Consider the following 27,676-nt stretch of genomic DNA (forward strand, 5'->3'; position numbering starts at 1 on the left):
GCAGGAGGCGGCTGCGGCGGGGGCGGTGGGGGCAGGATCGGTGTCAAAATTAGCAGTTTGGCTGCCCCGGCGAAGCGCGCACAATCGCAGCAGCAGGGAAAGGGCGGGCGAGGATGACATTGGTGAAGTGAGCGACGGCCGCCATTGGCCGAGCCGCGTGCCGCCGACAGCCACTCACAGCTGCCCCGAAATGGCTCTCCCCCCTCCACCGGCGATAGATCATTACCGTGATTACCGGTCGACGGTGGTGATACCTACGTCTGCCTCTGCCTATTCTCGGGGGATGCATTTTGACACCCCGCAACGGCAGCAGCCAAAGGGACACACACACTCACTCCTCCTCCTCTTCTCACACTCCTCTCGCCACCGAACTCGGCGGCCAGGCAAACAGTCTTGTCGTACCTTCAGTTCGATCCACGGTGCAGCCTCACCTCTGCAGGGTCTCCAACATCATCTCCAAAACTGGCCACCAACTGATGCCCTTTTCGTGAACAACGCACGCTCTCTCTCCTTCCGCTGATTTTATCCAAACTCAAAGGTAGGTTCGATTTTTCTGCTGCGACTCTATTATGAAAAACAGCTGATTTATATTTTAGAGAGAGTCAAGTCAATTTCTTGATAATTGATCAGAAGACCATTTTTCTTTGTAAATGACAAAATCATTTTGTAAACCAGGCACTCGAGGATTTTGGGCTTGAAAAAACTTAAAATTAAAAACTTGCATTTTTATTTTTTTTTATGGGCGTCTTAAATTCTTCTCTAAAGATGTATTTACTTCAAAGTACAAAAGTGTTCAAAGGATGAAACACGTATTAAGAAATTTCTATCAAGTTCAAAAACTATGGTTAAAATTTTATCTGGATTTGATGACCAGAATTATAATAATTACTTGGATTTTCATTGGAACGATTTGTAATATTGTAAAATTTCTTGGAAGTTACAAACTAATTCACCAAAACAGAGATAAAAAGATTGATTGATTTGCAAGGAAATGCCTTAAAGTATATAATATGCTGTTCATATTGTCTGTCTTGTTTAAAATAAGAGAAAGAGAGCAACTGATTTGAGAATATACTTATAATTCTTGTAGATTAATTATATAATCTTCTTGCATCTGCGTGTAAATGAATGCAATATTGATTTGCCAAGAGGAATATAAATTATTTTAATCAGCTAGAGGCTATATGATATTTCTGGTATTTTTTAACAAGTAGACGAATCCAACAATGAAATTTAACTAGAATTGGTTTAAAAGGTTATGATGATATCGATTCATAGTAAGAGCCTGATGAAAGAAATGAATTATTAATTTTGTGGGGCAAAAATTTAATAAATTAAGATATTTACTGAACAAATATGTCAAGAATATGTCTAACTAAATATTAACAAATGTGCAAAATAGACTAAACAATTTTTTAAATTTTTTTGTTAAATAATATTATTATATACAAACTGTATAATATTACTAATTTATATATTTTATTGTCTTATTTTAACATTATTAATGGTTTTAAATATTTAAAACTTATTAAATTTAATTATTCTAGTGATTTTGATTGCACAAAATTAGTAAATTAAAGCAGAAATCACGGTTAACAAGATCTATAATTTTAAATATCTTTCTATATAAAATTTATAAATTGTGAACAGCGATATTCTAATAATTAAAATTAATTAATTTCAAATAAAAATCATACAATTTTTTTATTTGTTTTTAACAATGGAAAAGAGAGATAAAATCTACATTAAATACAAAAAAGTAAGAAAAAAGATTCCGTCGCTTGGTGTGCGCCAGGCAAAAGCACTCAACTTGACAAAAGAGATTTCCTGGTCGTCTGGAAAATAATGGAAAAACGCGGCCGTGCTGTTTTAATCTTTTGGTGCGACGGGACGGCACTCGCGAATAATTTGCAGATGCGCGGTGTGGCGGGGAAATAAACGGATGCAAAGTGCTGCGGAAATGAGAAAAGCACACAAGACGAAAAAACGCGCTCGTGCTAAAGTCTTTAGTCTTTTGCAATTGTCAGTATGCTCGGCGGAGCAGAGTGAGTGCTGCATGAATTAGAGAGAGAGGAGCAGAATTAAGATGAGCCGAGAGAGATATGCACATGCTTGACAGTCATTTGCAGCTCCACCACAACTCGCGAAATGGGCAGCTATGCTCAACAACACGGTTCATAATAAATACTGCTTTATAATTATCAAAAGTTTTCAAAAAAAGTTGATTATTATTTAAAAATTTGCAAATCTAGGGAAGGTGAAATAATAAAAATAGGATCGCAAAACTTAATTTATTTTTACCTCCCATTTCAATTTTTATTTTTTTACATCACTGAAACATGAAATTATATTTTTAAATTTTTTGTGCTAAATATACATATCATAATATTTCATAATTGAAAATATTGGCTACATAATTCTGCAATATGTTAATTATATAAATTATTTATTGCCCTTTGTCTAAGCAAATTTTTTCAGCTCGTCCAGCATCAAGTTGTACTACCAAAAAATAATTAGGAAACTTGATTATTTATCTTTTTTGAAGACTGCAGATTGTTTTCTGCAAAGAATAAAGCGTAATAAAGGATATTCAATTCAATTAAGTTTAAATATTAAATGATAAATTCAATTTAAAAAGCTGAAACACGAGCAGTTTCAGGATTTTATTCTACATAAAAAAATCCTTTGAAAAGGAACTGTACTGTTGCTAATTTTTCCAATTGTATCAATTTAATACATTTATTATCCCGCAACAATTCATCACATTGTTTACATTCAAATTTAAATAATTTGTTTAAAAAAAGAATTGTTGATCATAACGACTACACCATTCTGAGGAAGAATTTTGCGAAAAATCCCTCTTCCACAGCAAATAATAAAACTAAAAATGTTCAGACGAGGAGAAGGTTTTTTTAAATGCTGAGTCTGTCTTCAAATCATTGCAAAAATTATGAATTATTGGTTCATAAAATTTCAGACTCAAACTGAATTTGTTTGGACATTTTTTATAAGGCCTTTTTAGAGGCAAGAAGAACTTTCTTTGCGGAATTTTTAATTTTCTTTTTTATTTTAGTTTTACAATTTTACTAAAAATTCCTTATAAAACCTAATCCAGCAAATAATTTTAATTCCATGTTCAAATTTGATAACAAGATTAATTAAAATACCCCTCAAGTTTATCGTCTGTGATATAGAAATTGGAAAATTAACTAACCTAAAAAAAGATTCTTTGAGACATTTTGCTTAAACGGTTATTAAAATGTCAATTGTTTCTCACTTTTGAAACCAATTTTAAGCAAAATCTGACTAAAATTTTCTGTAAAAGTTGATTGATAAAAGCGCGACGTGGGCGAGTTTGTTCGTTTCGTGGGGTTGCGGCGGATCGTGCCAAGCGGCCGTTTGTCACCCACCCCACGGAAAAAAGCGTGTGTGCGTCGAGCGGCAAAGAGATAGCGAGAGATAATTACGTGGCCTCTCCTGAGCGACCACCCTGCAGTCTTGGAAAAAAATATCCACCCCCGCATCCTTTGTTTCGCGGAGGAGTGTATATAAATTGTTTTTATCTCTAGCGTGTGCCACTTGAAATAAAACGAGGCGCGCAATTACCTGCTGCTTGGCTTCCTCCCTCGCCCCGCGCCGAAAAACCACCCCCGGCCGCGGTGCAGCCAAGGCACCCCTTTAAGTAATAAACTATTAACCGGCGCGCCCGCTTATCTAATGAGATGATATTAAAAGATTAGAAACAAGCCAGCAAGCGTCGCTAATCCTGCTAATTTCCTATACCACCCAAGTTCAAATTGAAAAATATTAAATTTAATAAATGAAATAAGAAATTAATGCAAAAATAATTATGCAGTTTTGCTTTTTTCATTATGTTGGGTTTCTGAGAGTCAGGTAAGTCAGGTTATCTCCTTATTGGAAAGAAAAAAAAACTATAAAATTCCATAGATCTAGCTGCAACACATGGGGTAAAATTGATTTTCTTTTTATTTGGCATTGTTTCCTTTTAAAAATAAGATTTAACAATAGTGATAGGCGAAAATGTATATTTTATTATTTCAAAAGGAATATTTTAGGCGGCTGAATTTAACAATTCCACATATGAATGCAGATTATTATGATAAATGAAGTTTTTAAATTGATAAGTTACTATGAATTTGGATATAATAAAGCAGAGAATTGAACAGAATCATATATCAATTTTTTCGAGGATGTCGACACCAAATTGGTGAAAAATTGTATCTTGCTTTTGTATTTAACCAAATGAATATTTATAAAATAACCGTTCATATTTCATAGATAAAATCCTATAATCAGTAAAATTGAATTATTAATTCATTTATGCCCTAATATGCATTAAATTCTAAAAGGACTTTTGGTAGCTCAAATTTATTAATATTTTTGTTATTGACGATTTCATTCGAAAATATTTAATTTTATTTTGATTTCATTAAAAACCATTTCATTCTCTCTAAAAAGGTTGACCAATTAAAAATTAATTAAAGGATATGAATGTTAATTTTCACTCAGTTTGGTATAGCTTCGGGATATTTTGAACCATAATAAACTTTTATAAATGTATGTTGAGGTCTCTGAGCTGTATTTATATATTTACTAATGTGAAGCCAAGCTTGGCAATAAACAATAAATCACTTTCCCGCAGTCTCGTTTGTATTGTAAAATCTAAAATCTATTTGGACACGCGTGCAATGATTGTCTATGCATGTGCGTGTCCGTGTAAAAGCGCAGGCAGTTCCCGCCGTCTCTCTCTTTTTTATTTTATTTATTTCTTCCCCTCTTCGCAAAACTCTGCCGCGGCTTTGTTTTATTTCCTACAAATGATTTAAAAGTGCTGAGAATGTTAATTTCCAGGCCGCAGCGCGGGCCGCACGCGATTTCCGTGTTTGCGTCGACGCAATATTTAATAACGTTATACGCGATGATTGAGTGCAAACTACACGGTTAATATTTGTGTGTGTACTCGGGCCAGAGGGAAGGGGAGGCAGATTCAACTGGTTACTACATTTATGGATTATGACGTGTATGAATTAATTAAAGAGCCGTCCAAAAGGGGCAGCTCGTGAATGCGTGAAAAACGCTCTAATCGCTCATGTAAATCACGGAAATCACTCAACGCGATCAGAATATTCAAAATGTTTATTACTGAAATCCTGAAAACATTATCAAATCAAAGATTTTTTCAATTGGCTCTTTCAGGGAATTCTTTCTTTACTTAATATCGGGATTGAATTTCGGAGTAATTTTCGTAATTTTTACAATTTTTTTTATCATGATTATATAATTACCTGAAAATGATATCCATTTAAAAGATTTTAATCAATTTTAATTTCACCATTCAAATTAACTGGTACCTGAAATTTATTTTTGATAATAATGATAATTTATATTGTGAAAAATGGTGAATTGTTTGCTATATCGCCATTGCATTAACACTACCGAATTTTTGACAGCAAATTACATTGGGCAAAAATTAAAAGCTGTTCAGATCCCCAAAAGCGTAGTTCATATTGTGTTCTAACTTATTTAATTAAAATCAGGGGGGTGCGTCTTTTTTTCTAAAAATTTTGAATAACTTCTTTTTTAAATTATTTTGTTTAATCAAGAGTTTTTTAAGTGGCTCGTCCAAAGTTTATTTGAAAATATGGGATCTTGAAAATTATGTAATCCTGATTCAGAATATTCGAGCATAAAAATGACCTCTTAATGTTGCAAATTTTCAAGGGAAAACACTTCATGCAAGTTTTGAAATAAATCTAAACTTTTAAACATACGTTTGGAAGATTAATACGTTAATTCTTACTGGTCATATTGTTTACTATAATTGACATAAAAACCAATTTCATTAGAAAATTGAAGCACATACAAATAAATACCTTGCTTTTGTAAAAATCTGGTTTGTCAAACAAATTTAAATAATCAATTTAACATCTATAGATATCGAAGAAAATTTGCTTAAAAGAAGGTAATCTTGAGAATTTTGCTTCATAAATAGGGACTTCATCTATTAAGCATAAAAATTTGAATGCTTTTTTTCAGAAAAAGTAGAAGCAGTTTCTGTTTGATATCGAAATAATTATCTACTTTAACATCAGTTTATACCTGATTTTAGGAGAGGCGCCTCATAAATATTTTTTTTCCTTTAATAAGTAATTTATTAAATTAACTAAAATCGGCAATAATATAACGTCTCCTTTTTTTCTGATGGCGGCGAATTTTCTTTCACTTGATCGGCCACAAGTTTTGGAAGGATTTTTGTACATGTTGCGCGCGGATGAAGTTGTTTCTGCCAGGGAGCGGCTTTATAGCGAGAAAGACAGCTGCTGCGGCCGTCATTATTAAGCACAAAAGGGGCCCTTATTATGTACAATCGGTGGAAGTCCCGCTGCGCGCGTCGATGGCGGCTCTCAATTTTATTCATTTATATATACATGGAAGTTGTGTTTGGCTCAGGCAAGATGTACAGTCAGATGGAGCGAAACTACTTGAATGTTTCAGTTGGTTTAAGTGGCACTGCAGCCCGCAGCGGAACAGTTCATATGCCAGCCAGCATTTCAAACTTTGTGTCGCGCGCGCCGAGCTAGACTTGAAAAGAGCCGAGCAAATAAACTTTTGGTGACGCGCGAGCCTTTTTTCCATTTTAACGAGCAACGACAAATAATGAAAAGGCCTGCGCTTCATTCCGGTTTTTGTCTCAAAAGGAATTTTGAAAACACGAAATGTCTTAAAGCTGCAAAGTTCAAGCTGATGAAAAAGAAAAGTTTACAAAATGTATAATTTGTTTCTCATATATGAGGTAAAAATTTTAATTTCTCAAAATTCATATTCGCATATTCATTTCATGTTTTCTTTTTGCGTAATACTCGTCAAGAGATTAAAACGTAGGAATGAATTAATTTTTTCAATTCTAACGTATGAAAATAGTTAAAAAAAATTGTTTAGACGAGTTTATCTCGTTCATAAAATTTAATTTTCAAAAATAATTTATTTATTCGGTGGAAAAAGTTTGCAACATTTTTGAATTCGTGCTTATTCTTCTGGAAGAAATAGGTCTCATAAACAAGCCTATGATGCTGTTATTTTTCTGCTTAAAAAGCATCTCAAATCCACAAAATTCACTTGCTTTAATATGTTTTGTAGTTTTTTTACTTTTAGAGGCGTCAAAATACAAAGCAAGTCTTTACAACAATATACAGAGACAAATTTTTGGGATAGTTTTGGAAGACAATTTGAAATTTTAACGACCATTGTTGAAAGACTTGATTCGCCTGTATATAAGTGAATAATGAATTGTTTAATGGGATAACTAGGCACACTTTTTCGTCTCAAAATTAGTATCAAATTGAAATTTATTTTTTTTAGATTGAAAAAAAATAAGCATTTATATTTTAAAACTAAGCAAAATTTTGGAGGTAACTGTATTTCTAACTAATTATAAGATAAAAAAATTATAAATTAAGTTCGCCTCAAATAGTCGTTTGCGTTATTTTTTTAAATTTTTTTTTAATATTATAGAGGGATTAGAGGGTGTATTTAAAAGTTTCTCAGTCAGAAGGGTTGTGTAATTCTGTCAATATATTACACAGTTTAATTTAAAAGCTAAGTTATTAATTTATTAAGACAAAAAGAGAAATATTTTGATGATTAGAGAACTTTTGAAATAGTCTCAATTTTTTTTCTTCATAAAAGCCGGGTTATTTGATCTAAACACAACGTTTTTTCTATTCATAATAATTTCACCCAAAAGTGATAATTCTACTTTGAATATAAAACAATTTAATTTGAATTTGTTCATTTGAATACGATTTTTTGCTTTCGTTTTCCCGCGAGTCACACTCGGGTGCTTGGAAACAATTTAAAGTGGGCCTGGAACGCTTTTTTTATTGCTGCTTGTCGCGCGATTGTTTTGGCTTGGCGCGACTCTCATGGTAGACAATGCGCCGCTTTATCGTCGCGGTGAAAAGGGAGAAAGCGGCCCCGATTCTTCCGGCTCTCGGGATTGATTGTGCGAGGCTGCAGAAATAAGGGAGGGTTCAAACAACGCGCGAAATAAAAAGCTGTGAGAGACACGACGACGGCGAATTTCGTCCTCCCTCTCTCTCTGCGCCGCGTGATAAGAAAAACAATGGAGAGCTCGGCAGAGAGTAGAGAGCGCGGGGAGCGGAAAAGGAATTGATTTTCTCGCGGTTATGCTCTCTGCGGCTGCCGAGCAATTAAAGTGATTGAGAGAAAAACAATCAGAATTTCTGCATTAATTCCAAAATTTTTAAAATTAGATAGAATAGCGACTCAGGTTTTAAATTTTTGAAATGAAAGCAACTTTTTTAGGATTTAATATAACTGAAAGTGAAGCTTGCAATTAGCTAAAAATGGTAAAGTAAAAATTAAAATGAATTTTGTTTAACGTAAAATAATTTAAAGAAAACTTTGATGAATTGGAAATTTTGCTGAGCCTTTTATTACATCTTTTTTCATCATTTTTTTTTTTTAATTTTTGGAAAATAAAATAACGTTTAAATAATTCACTACATTGTTCTGGTTTTGCCAAAATTTCAACTATCGAAAGCTTTTCCCTTGCTCTCTCGTCAACTCTCATTACGCGAATGCATCGGATGCAGCCGCTGACAGACAGCTTTTTTCCATCTCCTTTCAAGCAATCGTCGTCGTTTTTTACGCTGCTTCGGTCCTTAAACGTCAAAAACACGACCGCAAACCCCCTTATTATTGGCATTGTCGGTTGCGTAGAGGGCGGGCGGAAAAGCGCGCGCTCCTTTTGTGACCAACAACCTTTTTGACAACCACTGCATTTATGACGACGAAAGCAAAAATAAGTATTTTGTGTGACTCGAATGCACACGCGCCTCCCGTCAATGCCTGAACGCGAAATTGCATTTTCGATTTGAAAAGTACTCATTAACTTTGGTATAAAACTTAAGTTATCAGAAATGGTTTTGGAGAAATAAAAAATTAAAATAGATTTTTTTGCGTAGAATTTAGAAATTAATAAATAATATTTATTTAGAGTTCCATGAAACAAATTATTGTATTTATACTGTTTAGGGATTTTTTTTATTTTAGGATCGATTTCTTATCAATTTGATAAAAAAGAAAGTGTGCACACAGATGCTGATGTATCTAATTTTTATTTTTTTATTTTGTAGTTGAACATTTGTCAATACAAATAGTTGGCAATAAAAAATTTTTTAAACAATTTCTGAGCTTCAACCATATAGTTAACGTTGTTGTTTTAAAGTCCAAGTTTTTGTTTTAGTTAATTAAATAAAAGTAAATAATTTTATTTTTAATGAAGTATTTTGTGCATTATGTTTATAAACTTATTTTTTTTATTTATTAATGAAAAAAATAATGTTGATATGTGTTTTATAGTTTAAAATAATTTAACAATTTAATTTGTCAATTCAAAATGCATGATAGTTTTGCAGCGTAGCATAAAATAAAATAAAGGTTAACATTCTCATGACTAATGTCAAAAATGGTCTTTGCAACCAGTCTTTCCAGGATGTTGTGATTTCTTTTAAATTATCAAAATTTTAAGATCATAAAAATGTTTTCTCTTTCAATGAATTATTAATTAGTGCACACTCAAGTGTCTTTTTGTTTGGAACTCAAAAAGTGCACTATTATTATTTTTTTCTTCTTTGAGCATACGAATATTTCGCCAACAAAGGGCAGAAAGGGCTCTCAGTGCGCAAACAAAACTCTCTGCGTGATTCAGCGCACTTCCTCGATCGCAACCGACCACTTAATAAACACAAAGCAATTACTTTCCATTTCCCAAATGATCGTCGTCGTCGCTGCCAAGGGGTAATAATAATAATCTAGTCGTGCTCTTTGTGCCATTTCTTCCCCCGTTTTAGTTTTTTCTTTTTTCTCTCTCATTCCCGGTACACTCTCGCACTCAAATCAGCACGTCGTCGTCAAAAGCCTTTGTTTGCACGCGACGTTGGCAGCTCCTTCATCTTGGTCGTCGTCATCTCTTAAGCCTTGTCAACATCATCTGCCGTAATAATAAATGGCGCGCCCAGGCAAAAGAGCGCCGAGCAATCAAAAAGCCAGCAGCCAACAGACTCTGCTCCCGACCAAAACCCTCCTACCTACAGGCGCTGCAGTTTCTGCCGCGCACTCACAAAGAGAGAGGCGCAAAAGTGCGTCTTCCCTGCTTTTGAAATTCAAAATCTTCAAATCCTTCTATTTCACTTTTTACAAGAATTTTATTAATTTCTTATAAATTAAAGAAAGAAAGTATTATTTGAAAAATAATGAAATTAGGGGCAACGCGGGTCTCCCAACTTCAAAATTTTTTAAAAAAAATAATAGGAAAATGAAGCAAATTGGAATGAGGTGATAATTAATTATTTCAGAAATTTTTGTTGGAAATAAATAAACAAATTATAAAAGTTAGCCATTTTTTAAAATTATTAGACCATTTTCTAGTAAAATTAGTATTTTATTTTTTTATTGAAAACGTAACTTTTTAAGAATCTTTTATTCAGGAAAGAGGCTCAGAAAAATTATTCAGAATTGCCATCACATTTTTTTCCTGCGAAATAGGTTTTTTATATTTCCTTGCAATTTCACACGTAATCTATAATTAAGAAAGAAAAAAAAATTATTACCGCCACAAAAAGAGCTGCCAACCATTCAGATATTTCTCTTAACACCACCATTATTCCGGCCTTAATGAACTTTGTGCTCATTTGGTCGTTTGAGCGTCACTTTGCGCCTCTCTCTGGTCGGCGTGCTGTGCCCTCGCCCGCTCGGTTGGCAGGAGCAATCTGCTGGCAGACAATGGAGGCTCCCAGCGAGCTGTGTCCCGTGAAAAGGAATTAATTTCTAAGCCAAGTTAGCTCTAACCGCTCTCTGTGCTGAGCTTTTCTTGGAGCTGTCTTTCACAGACCCCGCGCCGTGCAAATGGATGGGCGCGCGCCTTCAACTAACCGTTCGTGCGGCACCGCAACCGCACCGAGACTTAATTAATCGCCGAGCGCGACAAATCTGCTTTTTGACGCCGAATGAAAAGACCAACTTTGGCTGCAACACTCTCTTGAGATTGGAAAACGGATGAGAAAAAAATCAATCAGAATGAAGGGTGTAAATTGTAAGATGATGTGAATGCAGAGAGGGCAGAGAAGTTTATAAGCAGAAATTTAAAAAAAAAAAATATAATAATAATAAGCAATGAATTTATTTTTCACTAAGAAATTTAATTTCAATTTAAATCGGAAAAGATGAGTCTGATTTTTTTTATTAAAGGGCCTCTTGAGTAATAATTTTAATTTTTTAATAAAAAAAAAATGGCTTTGTATTTAAGAGATGGAACGGGATAGCCAAAAAAAATTTTTTTCAATTAATATCCAGATTTTTCAGTAAAGAAATTTTATATTCTATAAAATTCTAGAATAAGAATTATTTCTGAAGAGGGAATCTGGTTAAATGCTAATAAAAAAAATTCATTTTTTATTAATTGTACAGAATAATTAATATTTTCGCATTGATTGAATCTGAGATTAGCTTCGTCACTTGTTTTCGGATTCACTAATGCGTGTTTCTGACTCTCTGGCAAATCGAAATCACCCCTAACCCTAATCGGGCCGAATTAAAGCTCAGTACCAAGAGGCCTCTCTCACTTTCCATTGGCAAATAAGGGTGCTGCAGCAGGCACAACACACTTGAGCGCAATCAGCGTCGGCAAACTGCTCTTGCTCTCTCTCCCGCGCGTTCAATCCTCTGTGAGAGGCAAACAAAGGACAGGAAACTCAATCTAAAGCATAATGCAAAGTACATATATATGAATTCGCTGCTCTCAAGAGGGTGGACGAGCCGTGCAGTGTTTTCCAAACACGCGCGCTCCCGCTCCTTGGCCACGCGCACTCGATACTCTTTTCCCTTCTTCATTCATAGCGCGCGCAATGACAACAAAAAAATGGAATAATTTCACGTACATTTTCCGGTTCATGTATCCCGGGTGGGCGAAACCTGAGCCGACGCAGGTGAAATGAATGGTCGGAGTAAAAAAAAAAAAATAATAATACGGATAAGAAGAAAACGCGGTGTGCACGCGCCTAAATTCACTTTCATTCAAATGTGAGAAAGAGGAAGGAAATGTGAAAGTTTCTTTTGAGAACAAAAATGAGCCAGAATATCAAAGAGAAAGTTGGTGTCTTTTAAACGAGACAAAATACAAATATAAAATGGAATTTTGCGAAATTTTGTAGAAATATTTGAAATTAAATTTATTTTCACGTTAGGCAACACCGAGCGACAGGTGTGTCACTCAGGTTGCATAACTTTTGACTTTTGGTGTGGAATCCAATCCAAATCACAGCCAACCATTTTAATTTGTGTGATAAATTTAAACAATAATAAAGCTTTGCTGAATATTTTACTTTCATTTAGATAATATTAATTTCCAAGCATAACGCGGTACAAAAATGCAAATTTCCCAGAAAAATTACTTGATTTGTCTTGAAATTTGGAGTAAATTATAATCTGATTGTGGCAATAAAGCTAAATTAATATCAGAGATTGTGAACAATAGCAAATTAATCATTATATTTAAGCTAAATTGATCATCAAATTTTCCCAAAGAAAAATAGCTATCTAACAACAATCTATATTTTTAATTTATATAATTAATTAACAGGTTTTTTTAAAAGGATATTTTTTTATTTTCTTTTCAAAATGTTAACTATTTTGTTTTAAAATTAAATAAATTCTCATAATTTGTGACGTTTCTGCAAATAATATTTCAATTTTGAAAATTCGGTTGAAGGCAAAAAATAAATTTTACCAGTACATTTTTCCTTAACTCTTTTTTTTCTTCTTTTTGAAGTTGTTCTGCAGTATTAAACCAACCCGGCTAGAAGTTGAACTTTCAATGATAATGTCAAGAATCTTGAGAGAAATTTCTGCGCCCGGAATCGATTTAGCTGCTCGGTTGCCGAACTAGGGAGAACAAATGGCACGCAGCTGCTAATTGAAATCGCAGAGAGCGGCCGGATTTCGCAGCCCATTATTATTTGCTCACGTCTCCGGCTTTGCTTTTCTCTCATTCGACTCGGAAATGGTGTTTGCCAAGAGAGAGAGCGAGCTAGCCCGCTGCGTGGAGGAGTAATTCGATCATTACGTAGCAAGTAGTTGCTGCTGAAAAGGCCTCTGCCAGAAGAGAACAACAGTTTCCGGCCACGTGGCCGCCGCTTTGTCTTTTTGTCGTCCGCGTGCGCTTGTGTGTGTATTTATACGCGCGCACGCCGACACAAAATACGTATATGAAAGGAAAAAAATCATTTATCCGCGCAGCTTGTTGCTCTGCTGTCAAATTTGAATGAAAATAGTAGGCGGATCTGGAGGAAAGGGAAATCGCCGCTTTTCTTCAGCCACACGTTCACTTTCCTTACAACCGCCAACAATGCGCGCGTACTTCAGCACCTGGCCCAAAACGAAATAACTAGAGCAGCTTGAATGAAAAGGGCAGTTGCGGAGAAAAAGATCAAGAAATGTATAATTGCCGGTCTCGCGAGAAGTCCTAAAAAGCGTTAAAAGCTAAAACCGGTTATATTAAAATAAGATTTAAAAGTTTTTATTTTTTATTGTAAAAGTATTGATTGTATTTGCGCCTCTGAATCTATTTTGAGCAATTTTGAGGGTCAAAAGATACCTCAAAGTTTTTATAAATAAAATTAAATTGAAGACTCTGAAGAGGTTCAATTTAATTTTAATAAATTAACAAACTTTTTTAATTCAATTTTATCACTTTCCTTAGAAAGCTTTTAATTAATTTAAAAAATTAAAATTAAATACTAAATTAATATTCAAGTAATAAATTTTATAGCCCCAATTCTTAGAGTTCAAGCTATAGTAGTATAAAATTTCTTTTTAAAATTAAAAATGGCTATTTTATTTATTAACAACCGGATTATTTTATTGAATACACTTTTTTGAGCCTCTCTTTGTCTCAAATTAATTTCAAGATAGAGTGATATTGTATCTAGTACCGGTCGCACTACCATTATGAATGGAGGCCAAATTGGACCACGATTAATTTTAAGTGAGCAGCGGCAGCCTGTGATCTCTGTGGGCTCGTCTCACTAGCGGCGGATCCAACAATGAAATAATGGGAGACGGACCTGATGAATTTAAGTGGCAGGATACACGGTGGCGGCCTTTTTTAGACGAGAGAGACGGTCTAGGGGACCAAATTAACCAATCACGCAGTGATATGGCCTCTGCGTGTTGAATGCGCGGGGATCAATTGATGTTAAATGGCAGCAGCGGATCACGAGGAGCTCTTTTGATATGCACCAAATTAATCACGTGATGTGATATTTGCCGACGGCAGACACCCGTTTAGCTATACCGGTTGGCAAAATCATTCCTTTCTCACACTGCTCAATTATACAAAAAAATAACAGAAATTCATGTATTATTTTCAAATTATAAAACAAAACCTTTTTTAAAAGAGAAGTGAATGGAAAAATTAACACACACAAGGGAAATAGTTCCTAAAACATAACTATAGCATTTTATATTTCATGAATTTAAATTTTTACTTAAATAAAAACAAAAGTCAAGAGTCAAGCAAATAGAAATAATCCAGTTTTAAGGCATTTTTACAGTAAAATTCTGAGAATTTTCAATTTTTTTGTTCCATTATGGACTCTAATTATTAAAAAAAGGGCTTAATCCCGGTTATTAAGGATAGGGATTATTTAAAAAAAGAAATCAAACCTAATTTAAAGCTGATATTTTCAATTTTAAAAAATTACCATTTCTTTAAAGAATAAATTTACAAATCAGGAGTAACATAATACGGATTCACGTGTTTGCGCTCAGAAAGCAAAACCGATCAAATATTCATGACGTGTAATTGGCCCTCGGTCGAAGCGGGCGACATATTTGCAGAGATCGCCGGTGACAGATGGTTGGCAGCTCTCTTTGCACCCTTATACTCTCTGGTACAAGCAACACACATTGCACTCACTCAATCGGATGCAAATGTCTGCGAGCGTGTCAACAAACACGACCACTTTTTCGCCCGCAGGCAAGACGAGTGGCATATGGCTGCGCTGAATGCAATCGGATCTTTTCGAGTGGCTCCGCAAACACCGCGTCTATTTTCTAATTAATTATTTACTCGCTGGCAGAGCGAACTGCGCAAATCCTTTAGCTCTTCGTTTATTTTTTATTCTTGTTTCGTGTTTTGCAACCTGGCGGGTATACACACGTCGATTTGTTATTTGTTTCTGTCGGAATGGAAATAACGGGCCTTTTACGTGCAGGCACTTTAATACCGGCGCTCTGTTTACTTAGTCTGATGGGTTTATATTGATACGGCTCCGAGCGTGGAGAGAGAGATTGCTATGAACACTTTTATCATGAATACATCGTACAACGGGGGGTGCGCGCAGGGATGCATAAAATATTTTATGAGGTTCGATAGGGCGTGCGGAAAAGCCACAAAGGGCGGCCGCAAGGGCACCCCGTTATATCAATACTTTTGCCCGCAAATATTTTTGATGCTGCACGATTTTTCATCTCGCTGATTGCTCAATACGGCGTGCTCTTGCATGATATGTGGGGAGTTTGCATGCACACTGCGCGCGGAAAGAGAAAAAGGAATCGGTTTTTCACTTGAGCGGTTCTTTGTTTTCATTCTCTGAATAAACAACAAAGACAGTCGATTAAAAAAATGAACAAAAAGATCGCGGTATTAAACAAAGTAAAAATTGTGGCTTTGGGGTTGCTATAATATAAATAAATAAAATAAATGAAATTTCTGTTTAAAATTAAAATTTATTAAAATATATTATATTTATTTCTTCTGACATTAATTAATTATTTTGTTTACTTTTAGTTTGCTAAGTTAATTCAACTTTCAAACTCCTCTCAAAATTTGCATCATTTTGTTGCAGGTTCCAATGCAACCTTTCGTGATGGCGGGCAGCGAGTCTCCGACGTCCGCCGCGACAACCTGGGAGCAATCGACAGCGTCCTCCGAGAATGTGTCTCCTTCAGTGAAAAACGGTGGCAGTTTGTTGAACTTCTCAATCGCCAAGATCATGGAGCCGGGCTCCTTTCAACCTGCAACCAACGCCAAGAAGCAGCGGACCCTGTCTCCACCCTCAAGCCCCACATTCGTAGGAAACTCGCCTCTGGACACGTCGGCCTTCAAAAAGTACGTTCCCCGCGCTGCCCAGCAATTACTAAATTGTCCAGCAGCTTTGCTTTATTACCATCCGGCTGCGGCGGCAGCAGCAGCGGCTAACGGGGCTCTCTTGGGGCGGCGGCACCAACTCGGAGGTCACTCGGCCTCTGACCTGTCGACCTTTGACCTACTCAGGCTGTACAACACCCCTCCCTCGGCTGCAGTGCCTGCACCTGGCTTGCCTCAGCAGACAGCGGCGCCGCCGGTAGCTAAGGAGGCGAAACTGACAAGCAAACGACCTTTGCACAAATCGGCCACCGGTGGCAGCACTAGCAGTGCGAGTGCGAACAACAACAATAACAAGCAAAAGAGTTTCACGTGCCCTGAGTGCGGAAAGGTGTTCAACGCGCACTACAACCTGACGAGACATATGCCTGTGCATACCGGTGCCAGACCCTTTGTGTGCAAAATCTGCGGCAAGGGTTTCAGGCAGGCCTCAACCCTGTGCCGACACAAAATTATCCACACCTCCGAGAAGCCGCACAAGTGCAACGTTTGCGGCAAGGCTTTCAACCGCAGCTCGACCCTGAACACGCACGCACGAATCCACGCAGGGTACAAACCCTTCGTGTGCGAGTACTGCGGCAAAGGGTTCCACCAGAAGGGCAACTACAAGAATCACAAGTTGACGCACAGCGGCGAAAAGGCATTCAAATGCAGCATCTGCAACAAGGCCTTCCACCAGATATACAACCTCACCTTCCACATGCACACGCACAACGACAAGAAGCCGTTCACCTGCAAGGTCTGCGGAAAGGGTTTCTGCCGCAACTTCGACCTGAAGAAGCACATGCGCAAGTTACATGACAGTTCACCCAATGCACACCGTCTGGCCCGCAGGTCACGAAGCCCTCAAGATCTGGTGGTCAGCTCTTCCTCCTCCCCGACCTCTTCTGCGGGTCGACTCTCCTCCCCAGGATATCACCACCACCCTGACGTGGCTCCCGGCTCGTCTAGCTCAGCAGCCGCTGCCTTCCTAGCGCCCTTTCTTCTTCCCCCACACCACCCCTCCATGGCCACCTCCGTCGTCGGACCCTACAAGGTGCCACTCTTATGACTCGAGGCCAACAACTACCTCGCGAGCAACAACAGACTGCAGATCACCTAAATGTGTGTGCGTCTGATTAGGTGAAGGATAGACAAAAAAAGAAACAGTTAGAACTGCCACCAATGATGTATGTGTTTTTTAACCTTAGCGAGTTTGATAATCAAAATTGCAAGGAAATTTCATGCAAATTCACTCTCAATGGTTATAAAACTGAATAATTTGTGAAAAAATTGACGAAATTTTAAATTAAATTGGGGCTATTCGTTAATAGATTTAAACCTATTAATTAAATCGCTAAGTTTTCTTTTAAAACAACTTTAATTTTCAGTACATGTTCCACGTTAGGGAAAATATTTCACATATAGCCCTTGAGAGTGAATACATTTTTCAGAAAGTTTTTAAAATATGTATAACGATCCTTATGCCCACGATAGATCTCACAAGTCATTTTAAATCCACAAAACCGCGTTCCTGTTGATGCTTTTCCCGAGGACGAATTGAGCGAGCGGAAAAGGGCCAAGCGTGCAATATGTAAAAAGGCGGCGAGAGCAGAGTATTGAATTTTTATGAGGCGCGCAATATGGATGTGCGCGGCTGACGCGTTGGTAGCCAATAGCTGCGGGTCGACGGGCCCAGGCAGGTCAAACGAGGGTGCTCCAATCATAACCAATTCGCGCCATCTTGCGCATTCTTCCTCCGGCAGTAGGAGAGATCAATGCTCCTCTCTCACCCGACTTTTCGCCCCTCCGACGTGATTCTGCCCGATTCTCATCGTAGCTTTTTACCATTTAATATACATGCATATATATTATATACTTCATGTGATAATATCGATTAGTGCGCAGCTGGGAAAGAGAGGGAGGCGCGTTTTTCATTTGCCATCCGCCTCAAAAAAGTCACACGAAAGACCAATTTTCTAATTGTTTTTTTGTGAAAGAAAAATATATGCATTCTTTTTGGTATAAGAAATTTAAAAGAGAACCACACATAAATCACCCTATGCGTGTGTGCTGTGCTAGAACTATAAAAATAGGCACTTTTGAAATTTTGAGGGACACTAGTGCAAAATTTGGAATTCGCGTAGATGATTTGTAAAAACTTAAGCATAAAAGAAAATTGTTTATCACCCTGTATGTTGTAAAAATAAATGTCTAGAGAGACCAGTCTTTTATTGAAATTATAAATTTTTTGCATTTTTTTCCTCATTCAGAATCAACATAATGATATGGTAATATGATTTTATGAAAACTATTAAAATTAAATATTTAAAAAGGTTGAAATGCTCTTTCAAATGGGGCGATTAGCCACTTCATTTTTTGACAAAAAAATTATTCATCCTTTTCATTCAATGCTGTATGATTGGAGAGTTTATTATGTGGATTAATTTCCATACAGAGTGATTTGGAATGCACGTCACTGTGGATCAGCCAGCTAATGGACCACTCGGATCTTCACACATGACCAACTAGGCGGAATCCATCGCAGTGAATGCACCCCAGCAATCCAGGCGGCGTGTTTCGCTTCAGTTCATTGCTTCCGAAATGGGATTACATTCATATCGTAGTAGGTTGTCGATGACGAAAGGGAGAATTATCAGACGGGTGCGACAAATAGCAATAAGGCTACTTATTTACTGTGCAAGCTGCCGCAATAAAGGTTTGGAAATTTCGCTGATATATTTATTTTTAGTCAATTTTTTGGCAAGGAAAATTTCATTAGTTAATCAAAAATTTACCAAGTTTAATTTTAAATAAAAAAAACTTTTCATGAAAGATATAATAAAGGCAAAATTGTTTTCTTTAACATTAAATTTTTAAATTAGAATTTAATATTTTTTAATAAATGTATTTTTATATTTAATTGAACTCTTTCCTTAAATTTAAAATTTTATTCTACAAAATTTAAAAGAACATAAAATTAAATTAATTTAGCTAAATTAAAAAATTTAATCACTCAATTTGAGATAATGATGCATTAAAAATTTACAACTATAACTGTTGAATTCATCTTTTTCTTTTCCTTTCATTTTTAAAAATAAAAAAAAATCGAAACTATCCAGTAAAATCTTCCAAATTAAATATAAAAAAGTATAAAAAATTGAGTCATTTCTTTACTGAGCCACTTTTCCCAACAGCATATCAGCCAATTCGCCATCACTAGCATTACAGGTCGCAATAAATCACAATCTTTTTCCTCTGTTACAATATTGAGAGAGACGAAATATTATTTGTCCGTTTTCATTTCACACGTGTGGGACGTTTTCAATCGCCGCAGCTCTCTCATTGATGTTTTGCAGGGGGTGCCTTGCTCTCTGCTCTTTCTATTTGCGGTGTTTACATACATGCTAGTGACAAGGGTGTTAGGGGCGGATAATCGGATTAGGTGTCGCACATATACGAATTCGACTCAATGAACGGACAGATTACACCCAGGCCGCAGCAGATCTATCTATGTGTCCAGAAAGAAAAGGAGAAACGGATTTTGACACGCCGCGCGCTTTTGTCGCCGATGCCAAACGCAACCAACAGATTTGATTTTGTCCAAACTGCGAGGCGATTTGCATGTTTAATTCGCTGCATATGACGCGTGTTTAAATGCTAATTTACAGACAGAGCCTTGTGGGAGAATCGCTTTATAAAGTAATTTTAAGCTTCAATGTTTTGCTCGCTGCAACAATTTTGAATAAATTTCATTTTAAACTGTATTAATTGTAAGTATAAGCTTTTGAGAAATTAGTTCAATTTTTTAGCCAAAAACAAATTTTAATATCTTTATTAGCCCAGCTGGATAGTTTATTTTATAGCGGTGAAAATATTCAATCGATACTTGCTGAGGAACTTTTTTATAAATTACTTAAACTCGCATGTATTTCTTTTTAATCTTTGAATTAAAATCAACATAAATGGTTTTTTTATGAATTGCAATTTCTTCGAGTTCTGTTAATCTGTTAAAGGTAAATAATTCAGGAAATTTTAGGTGCTGATGAGAATTAAGCCAAAAATAGTTGTAATTTGGATATAAAAAAAATTACATTTTCATCAATTAATTTAATTTTTGATTACAAAATTAGGTAATTCAATCCTTATTTAATTTTAACTTTATAAATATTTTAATATAATGCTTTGCAATGCTTCATTCAAATATGAAAATAAAATCAATAATTTTATCTCAAGAATTTGATACGGAAAAGTGTGCGGCGAGAGTGATTGCCAAAAAAGAGAGTTTGCTGGCGTGCTGATCTTTTATCACACGATTTTTTTTTTTTACCTCGTCCCTCTCCCTCTCTCTGCCGCGTGTCTGAAGCAGTTTGGAGAGAGAGCGCGCGGGCGAGTAATCACATCTGAAAATCTGAAATAAAAGGAGCCAGCAGCAGCAGCACTTTTTAATAGACTTGAAAGGTCTTTCTTTCTCTCGCTTATTCTTTCTTTCCTGCGCGCAGCGAGAGAGATAAAAAGACACCGAGAGTTTCAAGGGTGGTTTTATGAAGTCAGCAAATGTCTGAAGAGCACCGAGCAGCCCCTCTATCGCGCACCACCAGCTAGATTTTAAAGCGAGATACGTGTGCAAAATTAAAAAGAACTTTGCATTAAGCGGATTGCTCGGCGGCGGCGGCTGCCAGACGGCCTTCAATGCGGCCTAACTCGATTCACGGCGGTAATTAGGCAACCGGCACCAACACCGGATACCCGCAGGTTGCATAACTTCAGTTGTATTTTAATTTAAACTTAAAAAACGGACCCGTGCAAGGAAAATATTTATTATTTTCGATTGGGAAAATCGTGAAGATTTCAAGTATGTATTAATTTAAATTTTTTTTATTTATGTGGTTTTTATAATTTTTTTTTGTATCTAATTGAGATGAAATTTTCATTTAATACCAACATTATTTTCATCAATTCTTATTGATGTTTCAAATAGAAAATAGGGCATCATCACTGATTTTTATTTAATTAAATCCAAAAATTTAAAGCCTTTAATAAAATTTTGTGCTACCATTTATAAATTATTCTTCATAGAACACAACATTTTGGATAATAATTATTTAAAAATGTGTATCATTTATAAAAATTATGAATACCGTCAAGAAATTTATTCAATTTTATCAAAGCATAATTTACCAATTTTTTCAATAAATTTCCGCAACATACAAAAATCTTTCTCTTGTATTTTCATTGATTGTCCGAATCCTTTTAAACGTAAACCGAGCGATCTCTTTCTGTAGAGGACAAAATATTTCAGTAGTAAACGGCGTGTTTGTGCCATTCATTGCGAACAACCGGGGACAAATTCCACTTCAACTTCCCATGCCAGGAACACATATAATGATTTGTTTATGAAAACACCGGTAGCAAACTGCATTCCTCTCAAAAAATGCACTCTCAGGCCACTTCTCTGTTGAATCCGCGCCCTTGTATAATTTCCGATTCAATCGAGCGTGAATCGAGTCCAAGAGGTTTTCCTTGACAAAATTGAGGAGCATAATGGGATTAGTCGTGTAGTCGCGGGACAAAGCGCAAAATGCATCTCTTTTGCTGCGAGCCGCCTGCACACTTCGCTTCTCTCCGGTAATCCCCATTTGATCTCTCACTCGCACAATCGCAGTTAGTGACCAACGCGCGGACACGGCCCGGGAATCTCGCCGCTCACCTGCACCTGTTGTCGCAGCAGAACACACATGAAAAAAAGACCCAGCTGCAGCGTTCCACCCTCAAATGAATGAAAAATAAAGTTATAGAGCAAAAAGGGAAACCGCCAAATTATTTAGACTGAATTCTGATATTAAGTAAGTAATAAACACCTCTTGACTTAAATTGCCACTTTAATTATTTTTTTTTTTAAATTTAGAAAAACAAAATTACAAATATCATAATATTTGGGTTTGGAGAAAAGTAGAAAGTTTTTCTAGTTTGAAGGGGAAAAAGCACAAATACAAAAACACAATTGTTTTGTAAAAATTATTCAACTTGATATTTTTTATCACGCAAATTGAAAACATTATTGTCAAAATCTTGTACTCTTCTCAAAGTTCTTTGTAATAATTTAAACTGATTAAAACAACGGACAGTTTACTTGGCAAAATTTGGTAAAATGTAAATTAAAATATTTGCCATTTGTTGAACATGCATAAAAAAAATAAAATTTGTTTAAAAAAGAAATAACAATAATAATAATGCTCACTGCAGAGAAATATTTCAATTAAGATCAATTAAATAAATTAAATATTAAGAATAATAAAAAAAAACTTCCAAATTTTAAATCTTAACTACAGCAAATTTAAGAGGAATAATTTTTTACAGTGTTTAACAAGTAGATTAAAATTCAACAATAAAATTCTGATGAATTTGAATTGTAATTGGAATGAAAAAGAAGGAAAAAAATGGTGAGTTCCATCAATTTTAATTTAATTATTACTTTACTTCTTATTCTTCACTATTATCACACAAAATTTTAGATTAATTGCAACCGAAAAAAATTTTAAATTCTTTGAAAGAGATCCATGAGGATTTTTTCATTTACATTTAATTTTTTCCTCTCATTTTTTGTTGCAAAATTTGATGAATTGACAAAAGTAAAATGTTTTGGCTAAAAATTAATCTCTAGCAGAGCTGAAATAATGCAAGAGGATCACTTTAACAATATCTGCGTTTCACACGTGTGTCACTGAAGCAATAATGAATCTCATCGATTTGGTGCGTTCGGTCGGGGTTATGAAATTCCGCTCTAATTGGGAGCGACGCTCTCGGAGGTTGGTTCGCTTTTCGCTCTGGCAAACAACAACACACGTCAACAAAGGGTGCGAGATTATAATAAGCCGTAGCGAGAGAGTGAATGGGGCGTCGCACGGGGGCAATCATTCGGCATAATGCGAAGGTGTCGGAGCGGCAGAGCAGGCAGAGAGCATCACCATGACAACAGCCAGTCAGTGTGCGCCATGAATGTCTAAACAGACGCGCGCTAACGATCGAATTCACACCTGAATCGCGCCTTCGTTACACGCACGGCCAATTGTGCAATTAATCTCTGCACCTCTCGCAATAAGTGACGATGATTTGCGTCCGACCGGGGTGCTAATGAGCGGCCCCGATCTCTTTTGTCAAGCACGGCGCACATGTGCATCTCGCGCGGATTATTACTTTCCAAACACCTGTGCCAGCAGGAGGCGCTTCCACGCTTTATTTCCTATCCACATATTGAATTGGCTACTACATCTGACTTATTATATATATGTAAACTGATCCTCAAATTTAGTATATTGTAAATAAGAAAACATAAAAATCGGGATGAATTTTTGAGAAGAATTTTTCTTTTGATTATGGCAATTTTCGACTGCATGAATTTTAAGTCGTATTTTCCTTTGTTCTTGCTTCAACATCTCGCTAGAAAAGCGCAGGATATTATTTTTGGAAATAATAAACTATTGACCTTAGGAAAGAGGCAGATATATGTATAATTTAATTTTTAAAGGTTTAATGTTTTTAGCCTTTGCGAACACAATCAAGCGGTTAAAATCAAGTTTTAGCCATGGAAAATTTAATAAATTGGGTTTTTCTTAATTTCACTTTTCTTGCCTTCGCTACAAATTTGAGCGTGCGCGACCTGAATTTATCACTCGATTGTATGTTTTTAGCCTTTGTGAACACAATCAAGCGGTTAAAATCAAGTTTTAGCCATGGTAAATTTTGATTATTATCTTGATTTTAGAGCATATTATAACTTATATATTGGAGAATTTTGCAATATTGATCCATTCATTATTGTTAATTTTGTTGAATTAATTTGAAGTTCAGAAACATTTGTGACATTTAAGAAATAAAAACCATCAATGGAATATTTTAAAGTTTATTTTAAACGCTTTTACTTTTAATATATATAAAAGAATTTTATGCCATTTACGCTGAAACTTTTTATTTATTTTGTTGGCAAATTAACCTTTCCCTTTTTTATTTATAACCTTTACTATAACATAAAAAAAAAAATATTTAAAAATCATTTACAAGCATAACAATTATCGAAATTTCTATACATCTGGTTTGCTGTATTGAAAAGATGAAGATCATCGCACAGATTATTGGAATAAAAACAGAGTTTGAAAAACGTCTGTGTAAGACGGTGGAGTGTGCGTGAGTCACTCTCGCTTTTGATGCGCTTCGCACTTGACTTTTGGCGCGGCAAAAAATGTCAAAATTGAAGAAGAGCGCGTCTCTGTCAACAGCAATATAGTACTCTGTCAAAACTCAGAGTCACATGAACATGAAACGACATAAAAGTTGAAAAGCCGTAAACATTTTTCAATTTTTTATGCGATTTAAATTAAAATAACTGTTTTACAGTAAAATTGAAATTTTTCCAATTATTAAATTTTATTATTATTGAATAATGTTACATTTTGATTCAATAGTGGCGATAATATTCAAGGCAAACAAAATGAAATCGATAAAAAATAAATCAATTATTTATGGAGTGGATAAAAAATTCAATCTTTGTGGTTAATGTCTTGACAAGCTTATGGTTAACACTTTAAATACAAATAAAATATTTGTTGTACACAACATTTGAATTCATTAAAATTTAAAGAAGTTAGACTCGCACGCATGGTCTTAAGTTCAGTCCCCCACTGTCCTTTAGTGCACGATAGTATGCCTGATAAAAGGTAACGTGTAAAATTAAAAGAATTTTAAATAGCTACCACTAAAACAATGCAGTGGTCTGTAATGTGCAGCACCGGCGTTGCTCCTAAACCTTTTTTTTACTGTCACTAAAATTTTTTCACTTACCCTTTCATATATAACGCGTTTTAAAATGAATAAATTTTTGCTAATATTAATTATAATTTTCGCTTCATGCAGCTATTATGCCATTGAGGATTTCTATTATAAAAGTACTTTGGAAAAACCTCAGCAAACGTTGACCGTTGCCAGAGCAAAAAAGTATACTCAACTTAATTTGGATAAGAGAAACTTCAAAGGGAATTTATCTTTTGAATTGGTGAGTAATTTATTCTCAAAAGATCAATTTTCTTAGCTGTCTAAAAAATATTTAAAATATTTTGTAGGCTTTGCTGAATTGTAACATTTTTAAGACACTATTTTCTTCTACTGCAGGCGCAGAAAGTGAATCCTAATGTGCCGTATCTAGCGTGGGGACGCAGGAAACGGAAAACGATGTTCTACAGAATCTGCGCCCCCTACGTCTCTCCCCAAAACATCAAATTCGCCAACCTTTACTGGCAGGTACAGGAAATGACCGAATTCAACTCAACCTTCTACCTTTTCGGCGCCTACCTGGATGAACGCAAGTTGGCCCTGAAGGGCAAGAGGCCTGTTGTGCGAATTTTAACCCTGAGCACCACCTTTCTGAACTCATCTAGGTCAGCGTTCTGCCAGTTTTGGTACAGTGGTGCAAACCAAGCAGCCCATTCAAAGGTCACGTCGTTTAACTACGCGTGGAAGGTCGAGTGGGGTGGCATGACACACGCTACTGTGTACCCTTACCTGGTCGCCTGCCCGATTCCACCTGGTTATGGGGATAAGGTGCCGGATTCTGTTTCCCTGGTCCAGCGAAAGTGCGACAAAGCCACAAATAACATCAGGGTCGTCTTCAACCCTTTGCCAAAGGATGAGAAGAAGAAGGATTTCGCTGTTTGCGTAAAAGGGATGTACCTAAGCAACAACCCTGCTGCCGCCCTTAGGCTGGCCGAGTGGACAGAATTGGTCAAAATTCTTGGCGCCCAAAAATTTACTTTTTATCAGTACTCTGTACACAAAAATCATGAAAAATTTTTACATTCAGCTCAGAATAATTTTTTTTAGGTCCACAATAACATCTCTAGTGTGCTGGAGTACTACCAGACGGTAGATAATGTCGAGGTGATTCCCATTACGATGCCAGGTTACTTCACCAACAACCCCTATGAGTTGAACGAGTTTATAAAAAAACAAGTTATTCTTCGACGAGGAATGGATGCGATTATGCACAACGACTGCTTGTACCGTAATCTGTACCTTTACAACTATGTCAGCATATTTGACATTGACGAAGTTAGTAGAATAGAAATATGAAAATTTCAAAGCATCAATGATTTAAAAACTAAAATTATGTAATTTAGTGTTTTAGGGCTTCATTGTTGTTAAAAAAGTTGCCAATTATTTATTGAAACGTTTTACAAAACATTTTTTCCAAATTCTAAGCTTATAGAGAAAAATTTATATGTATCAAAATGTTTTAATTTTTAAAGGCTAAAAAAATTTCATATCAAACTTTTAATTTTGTATGAGTGAATATATGCAGCCATTGAACCCATTACAAAAGTGTTGACGTTCCAATTAATTGGTCTAATTTCGTTTCAGATAATTTTGCCACTGAGCGTTGAATCGTGGGGCGACCTGATATACCAGAAAGGTATACCTCAGGCGAGAGCTGATAACAAACGCAAGGTGGCTGCTTTCCTGGCACGCAACGTCCTTTTCATGGACGGCAGACCTGAACCTGCGATAGACATACCTGCCCATATGCACATGCTGAGCCACGTGCGGCGAAATTTGCAGCACGACGGCGACAATATGACGGGCTTAATTACTTTCAAGACTTTCCAAAGCACCGAAAGGGTGCTGTCGGCGCAAACGCACCACCCCATCGAGTGTCTCGGAGGCGTCGAGTGCGAAATTTTCACCTTCAACCTAGAAGACGCTCATTTGCAGCAGTACTGCATCGGTATAATAAAGAGAGCGTGCAGAACGAATGACACGTACTTGACCCTGGACACTTCCATCTGGAGGTTCAAGGACAGACTAATTACTGCATCCGAACGCGTACTCAGGGAAACGAGAATACTCAATTAGAACAAACATAAAATATCCTTTTCCTCAAAAAATGAAAATTAATTCAATAAAAATTTAATTACATTTCATTTAAAAGTGCAATTTTTAAAAAATTTTAAATTATCTTTTATTACCATCCATAATAATCGCTGCATCCAGTTTTTTTTTTTTTAATTAAATGAATAAAATTCTTTGTTGAATTATAACTATAAATGTTAGAAGTAAAGTTGTCTCCACTCCAAGGTTTTCATGTTAATATTTATTTTAATTTGACACCGTCAACGTATTTATTACAATACTTTTTCAATTGTATTATTATTTTTGTTGTTGTGGTTTATCTACTTGTCCAAATTAGTTACAAAAATTTCACATTGAAAGAAAAATCATTGTTGCTAAGGAAACACCAAATTGCTGGACAAAAGGGCACCTCATCTATAGCAAATATTTTGCTAAAATTTTCCGCCAATATAAAAAAAACCCATCCTTTGGATGAGCTTCGTTTTTCATGTACTGTTTTTTATTTTTGACTTTAATTTAAATGAGAAAATATGACTTTTTCAATAAAAC

General features: G+C 35.7%; 2 protein-coding genes across 2 annotated transcripts; both read left to right on the top strand.

Moving 5' to 3' along the window:
* Positions 1-264: 264 nt before the first annotated feature.
* On the top strand, positions 265-18,449 carry LOC132192522 (fez family zinc finger protein erm). The gene is made up of 2 exons (XM_059612518.1): positions 265-538; positions 15,951-18,449. The coding sequence occupies exon 2, from the start codon at positions 15,957-15,959 to the stop codon at positions 17,298-17,300; it is 1,344 nt and encodes a 447-aa protein (XP_059468501.1). The 5' UTR covers positions 265-538; positions 15,951-15,956; the 3' UTR covers positions 17,301-18,449.
* A 7,004-nt stretch (positions 18,450-25,453) lies between these two features.
* LOC132205672 (uncharacterized) lies at positions 25,454-27,130 on the top strand. The gene is made up of 3 exons (XM_059634914.1): positions 25,454-26,002; positions 26,102-26,329; positions 26,639-27,130. The coding sequence occupies exons 1-3, from the start codon at positions 25,454-25,456 to the stop codon at positions 27,128-27,130; spliced, it is 1,269 nt and encodes a 422-aa protein (XP_059490897.1).
* The last annotated feature ends 546 nt before the right edge of the window (positions 27,131-27,676 follow it).

Source organism: Neocloeon triangulifer, unplaced genomic scaffold (assembly GCF_031216515.1).
Source record: "Neocloeon triangulifer isolate White Clay Creek 2 clone unplaced genomic scaffold, ASM3121651v1 ptg000003l, whole genome shotgun sequence".
Lineage (NCBI taxonomy): Eukaryota > Metazoa > Arthropoda > Insecta > Ephemeroptera > Baetidae > Neocloeon > Neocloeon triangulifer.